At 38.6% G+C, this 10,638-nt stretch overlaps 1 protein-coding gene across 1 annotated transcript in view; it reads right to left on the minus strand.

The window, feature by feature from the left end:
* Positions 1-9,483, minus strand: part of asap2b (ArfGAP with SH3 domain, ankyrin repeat and PH domain 2b) — a 31,909-nt gene extending 22,426 nt beyond the window's left edge. Inside the window, exons 1-2 of the mRNA XM_008397115.2 lie at positions 8,909-9,483; positions 845-917 (exon numbers count right to left, since the gene is read on the minus strand). Coding sequence (XP_008395337.1) covers positions 845-917; positions 8,909-9,037 — 202 coding nt within the window. The 5' untranslated portion in view covers positions 9,038-9,483. The remainder of the gene's footprint in view (positions 1-844; positions 918-8,908) is intronic.
* Between the last annotated feature and the right edge of the window lie 1,155 nt (positions 9,484-10,638).

The following is a 10,638-nucleotide window of genomic DNA, read 5'->3' on the forward strand; positions in this document are numbered from 1 at the left end:
TAGGTGCCTGCCATGCAATGCATGGAGGCAGTACTGACTTGCTTCGCAAGTCAGTACTGCTCTCCTTATGCATTGCTATGGCATGCCCCTAATAACAAAAAACAAAACTGGATCTTCAAATATTCTGTCACAAAGAAATAATCTCTGTCTAAAGGGCGAATAAATAAACATAAATTAAATAATTTTATAAATAAATCATAACAGTAACAATAAAAACTAATTTAAAAAAAAGCTTTTGAGCATTTCTGGCAGAAAAAATATTTCTAAAGGTAAATAAAATCAATAAAATAAATACAGAAATTATAATAGTAATAAGTTTATTTATATGAAAATTTTTATATTAATTATTAAAATTAACAAGAAAATTTAACAAAATCTTTCATTTCTAATTGAAAGAAATTCTGTTTTTTTGTTCTTTTAAATTTTTGGCACAAAAAGTGTTGAGGCCTAAAATATTTGCAAAATTTATTTAAATAAATCACAAGAAAACTAAATGTGAGAAATAAATAAAAAGAGATAAAATCCAAAAGACAGAAAGAAATTTTAAAAAAAGTCTAAATGGCATCTTTGGCATTAAATTTACATATTTTTGGGTTTTTAATGAAGCCGTTTCTTTTCGCCCACATTTCCTGCCGAGTCGACAAAAATGGGATTCAGCTTTTCAAGACATTTCATCTTTCAGGAGAATAAAAACAAAGCAAACGCCTCCAAATGCAGGTCGTTAGCACCTTAATGGCTCAAATAAAACATGACCTTTGACCCTACACCCCAGAGGAGTTGAAAAGGATGAAGTTCAGCCATCTTCCATCCATCATAATGAGCCAAAGGAGGAAAGTTTACTCACTGAGGCCGGAGTGGTTGATGGCCTTCACCGACTTCTTGATCTTAGACAGGACGGATCTGTCCAGGTCCAGAGCCTGGAGGAAACACAACGGGGTCACAGGTCAACGCTGGTCCTGAACTTCTACACAAGCAAACAAGATTCTTGGCATTTACAACAAAACAACCGACTTCACTGAAGAGCCGAATAAACATCTCATGATCCGTTTCTGGACCAAAACGAGGCGCCGATTATAAAGTTACCGTTAAAACTTAACAACAATTTGGATTATTTAGCCTGAGAGAAAAAAGCAGCTTCATTTTTCAGTCCTATGTTATTCATTCATTTATAAATATCACAGTTTGCTAACTGAACATTTAGCTTCTAGCTAAATGTTCAGTTAGCTCTAAATATTTATCTAATATGCAACTTCACTTACTGCTAGCTTGTTACAAAACATGTAGTTTGGAGCTAAATACTTAGCTTACAGACTAAATAATTAGAATTTAAATATTTAGGCTCAAGCTAACAAAATGTTAACTTAATATCTAAATATTTAGCTAATATGCAACTTCACTTACTGTTAGCTTGTTACAAAACATGTAGTTTGAAGCTAAATATTTAGCTTGAAGCTAAATATTTAGCTTACAGACTAAATAATCAGAATCTAAATATTTACGCTCAAGCTAACAAAATGTTAACTTAAGATCTAAATATTTAGCTAATATGCAACTTCACTTACTGCTAGCTTGTTACAAAATATGTAGTTTGAAGCYAAATATTTAGCTTACAGACTAAATAATCAGAATTTAAATATTTAGGCTGAAACTAACAAAATGTTAACTTAAGATCTAAATATTTAGCTCCAAACTAAATGTTACAAGCTAAATATTTAGCATAGAAGTTAAAATATGAACCGAAGAGGGGGCGACATGTTCGTAGTTTGGAGCAGAGGTGGCGCTAGAGTTTTTTTGTTGTCCGTCAAAGAAAAAAATCATTTTATTTCCAATTTGTAGTCATGAAAACTTAACCCCTATTTTTCTCTCTCAATTTGGCTAAATAAACTAAATTGCTGTTAAAGTTTTACTGTGTAACTTCAACATCCCACTGAAACGGTTCTGCTGCGTCCGAGACGGGAAAATATCAATGAAGGTGGAGAAAACCGATGAAAATGACCGCAAGAGACGCAAAATGGTGAAAATCCAGGAAAATAATAAAAAGCTAAAAAATAAAAATTGACAACACTGAAAGATCAGCAGAAAATTTCGGCAAATTTACCACAAATGTCAAAGCAGCAGAGCTAAATCTGCAGTTCCTGCTTCTCGTTTTGACGGCAGCGGCTCTTAATTAGTCGGTTATAAGCGAAGTTTGTCTGTCAGCAGAGAAAAAGCCGACTTGATGCTATAAAAGGAAAAAGGAAGTTCAAGCTGAGAGAGCGACACGTTGACCACGAAGCTTCTCTCAGTTCACTCGTTTGTTTGCGGCTCCAGAGACGTGAGGCTGCATTCAGTCCATATCTGCAACACGCAGGTTTTTATGACACAAACTTTTTCTCAACAGGAAGACGCTGAGCTGCTGCCGGTCAAAAATAGACGTTCCTTCACACGTTACTCAACAGGAAAGCTGTGCAACAGACCAAACAACTTTATTAGATGCATCCGCACAAACACTTGTCGCCACAAAGGGCAAACCAGACAAACGTGACAGCAGCTTAATGCATTTAGACCTTCAGCTGCATCAAAGATGACTTACTGGACATCAGAACAGAGGAAAAGAGGATTTTAATATGCATCGTTGAGGTCAGAGGTCAGAGGAGATTGGGCCGAATGATTGGAGATTGTAGGAAAGCAACAATAGTTCACCTGCAGGTATGCAAAATTCACATGCTGAAGGCTTTTGTTCCTCCATTTGTGTCTCTACTGCTTCTAAAAAAAACTCCACCCACCTGGTTTTTGGCAATACATTTATATGTTTGGTGTCTGGAAAATGACCCATTTCAAAAACCTCAACGCCTGTTCCCTAGCAACCACAGCCGAGCTCCAGCATGTTTGGTCAGCCGGTTTTACCGCTGCACAATGGCTGCTTTGTTATCGCCTTACTATCCAAAAACCACTTGCTACTTTCTTGTTGGTTCTGCAGGAGGCTCCACTTCTGCTTTTCAAAGATATATGGTTGCATAGCTGTGCATCTGATTGCAGCTACGTTCACAAGCGAGTGTAAATGTTGAGTTTGGGGAGGGATGGCCGGCAGCTGCTAGCTCGGATTTAAAGCTGCAGTATGTAACAAAATCAAACAGAAGGTGAAGTTTTTCCAAAAAGTTACACCAGTAAATGTAACCACTTCCCAACTCTGGAACGCTTTTGTGTTTTTACACAAATTTCTAACCCTCCATGTTCAAAGTCTCTCTGTTTTGAACTCCACCTGGTTGTTTTCACAAAGTATTTCATGGCTAATGGCATTAAGCTGCTGCCAAGTGACAAAATTACTATTTGAAGAAGAAGTAGAAGAACGAAGTAGAAATGTGTTCTGCTGGTTTTACTGCATTAGTCACATGACTGGGCCCAAGCTGCGCACCTTTAATGTGGAGTTTGGTCTGGTTTCCAGCTGCAGCCGTGAGTCACAGCTCAGTGACTCACGGCGTGAAACATGCAGAAAGTCCAGAAACTCAGTCGCTGTGCGGCTGGAGACGGCGAGCAGAGTCTGCTTCGGCTCCATCTGGAAAACTGAAGGTTTCAAACCCAGAAATCTGGAAACGCTCCAGTTTTTACAGTGAAGCCCAACAGATTAAGGAGTTCAGATCCAGATTCATTTGTCTAAGATCAATAAATCAAAAGGTATTTTATTTTAAGGCAAACCCACAGTAATGCGTTATCAACCTAAAGCTGGACGGTATGGCTACAAAAAGTATCACGCTAAAGTGGTTTCATGTCAATTCATATTGATAATTATTGATTAGTTTTTTGTTTTAAATATCTAAAATATTGCGAAACTGGTGGAGCGACTTTCCTGTTGTATCCAGTTTCTTCTCAAGGAAAGGTGGCAAAACCTGAAACTGCTGCTGCGCAAGTTACTCAGCAGGCTGTTGCTAGGTAACCGAAGAATGAGTGAGTTGCTAGGTAACCGAAGAATGAGTGAGTTTCTAGGTAACCGAAGAATGAGTGAGAGAGTTAGATGGTGCTACTAGCCTAGCTTAGCTAGCTGTGAGAGGTTGAGTGTCTGAAGTCCTTCCTTTGCCTACATTTCCCAGAATGCTGTGCGGTTCTGATTGAATATTCTCTCGGATGCATTGTCTATTGATATTGATCATGTGTCTATCGCAATATATATATATATATATATTATGTTTGATCTATTGCCAAGCTAAACTCAGACCTACAAACATTTTTAATCAAGACATTAAAACTGACTTGACTAAACCAACACAAGTAAAAGATGCTAAAGCGAATTCTTCATAAACCACCAGTAACAGACTAGGAGGACAATTAGACAATTAGATGCTCATTTAGCATTTAAAAAAAGAAAAACATCTTGTTCTGTTCAAAGAGATCTAAAGCGACAGCTTTCAGTCTCATCTGTCGCATCCTGACGAACAGGAAGTGACGGACGGAACGCTGATCATTGTGTTTTTATTTCCTAATCCTCTCATTCGTTTTCCAATCCAGATCCTTTCCCAGTCTGTTGGAGCTAAACGGTGACATAAGAACAACCTCAAATCCTACTGAGGAAAATCCATGCGTCTGAAAATGAATGAGTCGTCGATGAGTTGGAGTTACTCAGATCACTTCGAGCAGACAAGCTGTGACAGGACTGAGGCTGAAGAGAAGAAACAAACGGAGAGACTGGATGGAAATTATGGGAGAAAGACGATTAAAATGTGGAGACGTTCAGCAGAGAGACGTATAATCTGCAGCAAGAGGGAGGATCAAAGTCGGGCTCATCGTGTTGGGACTTGATCCGACTTCAGCAGAGATATCCCAACATGCAACAGGAGAAAACAATGCCTGGTCCTGTGGCTTTTACTCACTCACATTTGCTTTTTCACTGATGTAAACATTGGAAATATTTAATGAATCAAATTTAAAGTTACTGGTTTGTCTGACCAACTTCATACCGTTTGTTTTGGTGAAAGTCCTTCGGTTCCTAAACGCTTCATGAAGGTGAAGCTGCATCAGATCTGGAATGCTTTGTGAAACAGTCAGGCAGGAATACATAAATCACCAAACTGGGAACAGGTCCAGGCAGTCTAGTGCCTGGAGAAGTGGATTTCTTCATAGCTAATAATTGAGGAGTTTCTGTGATGGGAATATTGCAAATGTTGATACTGTGAGCAGAACTTTGATTTGAGCTATTGTGAAGCTTTGCAAACACTACAACACGCCCAGAGCAGATGAGTAAACAGAAAAGAAACCAACATGACTCCACTGTCAGCCTGTCTGGTTACTTCTGCAGGTAGGTCAGTGTTCTGATTAATCATTCTTTTAAATATGTGTGAAAAAGCTGAAATCTAAATTTTATGTCATTTCCTAAAGATTTTATGAAACATTTCATGTGCAACAGATTCAGATCCTGCAGCATTTCAGCTGTTATTACACCACATGCAGATGATGCACTGCTTTATTTTCCTTCGTCTCTCCACATAACCACAGGCCTCTCCTCTTATTCTACAAACAGCAGGTTTACTAAAATTTTGTTTTTGATCTTTAAGGTAATTGGGCCTAAATCTTGGTTTCACTTCAGTTTGGACCGTCCAACTGGGCCTGAGTGATATTAAAGATAAATGTTATGATGATAAAATAACTTGACATGTCTGCCTAATTTATTCTTTCCTCCATTTCTCATTTGTGTTTCCATCACTCTGCGACCTTTAGCTCTTTGGGAAATACCGAACAGCTGATGCCTTGAGACTGTAGATTATTACACCAGCATGAAGAATACAAGTTATTGACATTTGAGGTATTAGCCAACATGCTAGCAGCATGAAAGCTGAAAACATTTCCATTTACTGCATCTTCTCCATGAAGGTCGAAGGTCATTTTATCCGTTTATTTTGGCCATACATTTCCTCTTTATTTGTTTAAAATTTGCATTTTACTGTCTCTTTCTATACAATTGGTTTCTCTTCATTGTTGTAGCTCTTTTTAGACCAGTTTCCTTTAAGACAAATGAGGAAACTCTGAAGAATCCTTCTTTTAAGACACATTTTACTCGTCTGACTGACAGACTCTAAGAAATAAAACACAACCAGCAGCAGCAGGTGACTAGTTTTCACCCAAATCTGGATCCAAAGAGACCAGAACTGCATGCAAGAAACAACATGGCATCAAAGAAAATGCTGCTAGTAAACTGAAAGAAGTTATAGATCGTATAAAAAGATGCAAAACAAAATCAAGATGAATACTACAAAACATAAAACACCTTGTGCAAACTGACCCTGTTATAAGAAGTAAAATGAGTCATGGTTGAGCTGCTTTTGTCTCTCTGAATAAATAAGGTGACAAAAGGAGGAGAAAGTGTCTGTAAGCAGAAGTAGACGACTTTGAAAGAGTTGCTCAGAGTCGACACGTTGCCTAAAAAGGCTACAACAAAGATACACACAAAATGATTCAGGGAAATGGACTGCAAAGCTGTAACAGACAAACAAAAGAGCTACTAAAGGCTTCAAGTCCAAAAGCAAAACAGACAAAATTAGCTTTAGAGATTCTCCCAAAGTAAGTCAAAAACAAGCAAAGTGGCAGTTCCAGTCCACATCATCCTACTAATTAAACTGAACTGTTTGATTCAGACGTGCAGAAGCAGAAAAACACCTAAAAGCTGCAGGAAAGCGGCGCTGCAACAAAGATCTCAAAATATTACAACATCACAGTATTTCTCATTGGGATCTCTGGTGTTTGTGCCAGTTGTGGTCAGCATGAGGCCTGATGATGCCACAACTAGGTCTGTCACGATAAACGATAAATCAATTAATCGCTCAGCAAAATGTGTCATCGTGACAGGCGTAGCCACAACTACCCTTAAATTATTGGTTTGCAGCATTTCGGGTTTCCGGTAGGAACGATAAATGTTTCATAGCTGAGCAGTAAATGTTAAACTATGCAACATTTACTGTTTGTTTATTTGTAGTTTTCTCATCTCATTAAAATATTGTGTCTCGTCTTGATGGCGTTTCCCCTTCTGATAGTCCAATAAACTCAGTTAAATTGGCGATCAAAGTTTCAACATTTGTTGCATTTTTGCTGTCAAACCAGCCAAACCCTTTGAGCAACATGTTCCCCTCCTCGCCTGTGGGGGCGCTGCACCAAGAACCACTGAAGGAAGCAGCAGAAAAACCTCTAAAGAAGACACTGTTTCCTTTTAAATAAAAATAAGATAAAAATTGAGTTTTAAGATTTGTCTTTTGTCCTTGGTAAAAGACGGCGAAGCATTTCTCCCGTTAGCGCTCGGCTAGTGGGTTTGCTTTGGTTGTGTTTACCCACAATGCCCTGCTCTGTACTCCAGGCCGCGAGGCGTTCACATATGCATTCAAACTGAACCAGAGTTCACTTCAGCCGAACAAAGACTGAGGTTTGTAAGTGGACCAGAGTTCCCTTTTTTGGTTCGATTACGCATTCATACCTCCCCAACCGAACCGGACTTTCTGAACGAACCAGAGTCTGATTAAAGCCAGACGGGTCCGTGTCCGTCTACATGAAACAGGTTAAAATACCTCAAAAACAGAACATGATGGCCCGACCAAGAGAAAAACAAGTGAGAAACAAAGTCACCTGCATCTGTCAGACTGAAAAGAGTCACAAAGTCGTTTCTAAGATTTATGGACTCAGAGGAACGAGTGGCGTGAAACATTCACCACATTTCAGGACAACAACGTCACAGTCAAGAATGCACATTCAAGGTGATTTCAAAGTCTGCAGCCCAGACGGCAGTCTGAACTGCTTTACATTAAATCAGAAGAAAGTAATTCTTCAGTTTGTTTTCAGCTCTGATGTAAAGGAGCCAACAGTTTCTGCACATTTCAGGGAGTTTGTTCCAGATCTGACTGGCACAGAAACTAAAAAACTGCCTCATCTTGTTTGGTTCTGGTTCTGAAAACAGAGTAAACAAATCTCTAGAGACCTGAGCACCAAGCAGCTTTATGGACCAACAGCAGATTATTAACATCTTATTACTGGGTCTAATCTGCCTCATTTAATCAGAATAATCTGGAATCAGAACCAAAACAAGTGGAAACAATGTTTTCAGATAATCCAAGTGCAGAGCTGAGTAGTAACTACCTACATTTACTCAACTACATTTTTTTAATTACTGTTACGCTTTACTTTTTACTTTTATTTGAGCAATGTTATTATGAAGTATCTAAACTCTCATTTGAGTGAATTTTCTACTCCCTGAATGAAAAACAAACATCTTTTAATCAAAATTCACCAGACAGACACACATCTGCAGGTTTTGTAAAAGTTTCATAAGTTTTATATTGAAAGAAACTGATTTGGAAAAAAGATATATTTTTGCCTGATTTGTCATTTTTGTCTTTAAAATACCGAAATTTTCACTTAACTTTATATTTTCCATCTGGTGATGTACTTTTTAATTATTAAATGTATAAATATAAAATTTTTACTCTTGAGTAAACACTCTAAATGACGGTGTTTGTGTGTAAAATGGTAAAAAGAGAAAACATCCCAACAGGATTTGTGGCGCATCCAGGAAACCCCAGTTTTAAATCTGCATCCTCTGACCTTCGCTTCCTCAACAAAACCAGCCTCATCATCACCGAGTTGCAAAACTTCACAAACAGGCTGTTACAAAATGCTGCGAATCAACTGCAGCTTCAGCAGGAGGAAGTGCTGCTTTCTGTTCCCCTTTTTAAACACGAAAAACACGAGACTGCTGCGTGGAAACGCGGAGAGGAGAGAGACGGTCACCAAATGTTTCAGGCTGCAGGCCAAACAAACAGCTTCTCGGGTTCCAGTCAGCTGTTTCAGAGCAGGAAGTGGACCGACACTAACACGACTAAACCCTTTCAGCTCTGACTGGACTTCGCTTGTACCGTGGACCTGCTGCGGCTGAGCGGTGGTGTGTGAGTGCGCCCACCTCCTCCAGAGCTCCCACGGTGTTCCTGCAGTGGGACATCCGGGTGGTGAAGCTGGACGTGGTCGGAGCTTTGTAGTCCTCATTGGTCTCCGCGACGAAGTCCGTGACGCTGATCTGATCCACCGGCATCTTGAGGAGTGATAGTCCTCAGCAGAACTAAGCCGAACCGAGCCGCAGGTCCTGCAGGTGGAGCCGCCGGCCTCACCTGGCCGGATGAGTTGGAGTCCGCCGGGCTGTCAGAAAACCCTCAAACCTCGGCCAGCTTCTGCTAACGTCATGTCAGTCCATGTTCAAGGCTTGGTCGCATTCCTGTGTCCGTCCAGCAGCTGCCTCACCTGGGGAAGCACCGAGCAGGGCGGAGGCACGGACAGAGCTCTCACTCCGCTGCAATTTCCTGGAACCAAAGTCTCCCGCTGGCCACGCCCCCTGGGTGGGCTCTGGCTGATCTGTCGCTTTTCTGCTTTTCCTTTGAGTTAATGGCTTTGAATTAACGCACTGAGGTGGCAGAGCACCAAGATTTAACTCAAGATAGAGTAGCAGTACTTCAACATACTCAAGTAAAATGTAGCCGTGCAAGAAAGTACTAGTAGAAAGTACTGAGTAATTAATTTAATATTTAAAAATTACATAATCACACTGAAAAATAAATGGAAATTTTGGTATTTTAAGGATGAAAATTACAATAATTCATAGAAGTAATAAAAAATAAAATCAGGCAAAAGAAAATTTTTCCAAATGAGTTTCTTTCAATAAAAAACTTAATAAACTTTAACAAAAGCTGCAGGTGTGTAGTTTTTGTGAATTTTTGGCAAAATGTTTTTTCATTCAGTTGGTAGAGAGCCCAGAAAATTTACTCAAATCAGAGAAAAGATACTTTGTAAGAAATTATTCAAGTGAAAGCCAAAAGTAATGTAGTAAAAATACTCCTAAATGTACATTTTTTTCCGAAAAAAGGTAACTCAATTAAATGCAATTGAATAAATGTAATTATACCTAACTCTGATCACGCACTCCTCCTAGTGTGTGTGTGCATATATTGCACGTCTCTCGTTTGTTGCTGTTATTGTTGCACAATTCAATACGGAAACGAGAAGTGTACAAACAGCCTGAATAGATAGTTTTAATATTTTTACAGTTTCCTTTCTTGTAGATTTGATGATTCCAGAGAATAAAAATCCTAAATTCAATGTCTAACAAAAATAATAATTTTATATAAAATCAATAAAAACAGGATATGTTGAACTAAAACGTCAGGTTTGTGAAAAGTATATTAATTTTATTCCTACAGCACCTGGTTGGGGCTCCTTTTGCATAGATAACTGCATCGTTGTGGGAAAGATCAGCCGGATCTTCACACAGAATATGGCAGCAAATTTTTTCTGAAATAATTTAACTTTTACTGTTGAAAATCTGGAACAACGTTCCTCATTCACTTTTAAAAAACATTACAAAACACTAATAAATATGTTGCTCAGGTAGAGACATGGTTAGTCCTGACCTCTAGCGGCCACAAAGTATAATTACATCATCATACACGAAACTTTTTTTTTAGAGCTAAAGTATGAAAAGAGATAAGATAATAAAAAGGCGATAATATAATTTTGTTTTTTTTATACAGATAACAAAAAGGGAATTTAGAATCAGATCATTTTAAACAGCCCTACACAAATTTTCCCCAACCTAATTTTGCATTTGGCGTTACATTTTTCATTTTGCAAAAAAAAAATAAA

Source organism: Poecilia reticulata, linkage group LG21, assembly GCF_000633615.1.
Source record: "Poecilia reticulata strain Guanapo linkage group LG21, Guppy_female_1.0+MT, whole genome shotgun sequence".
Lineage (NCBI taxonomy): Eukaryota > Metazoa > Chordata > Actinopteri > Cyprinodontiformes > Poeciliidae > Poecilia > Poecilia reticulata.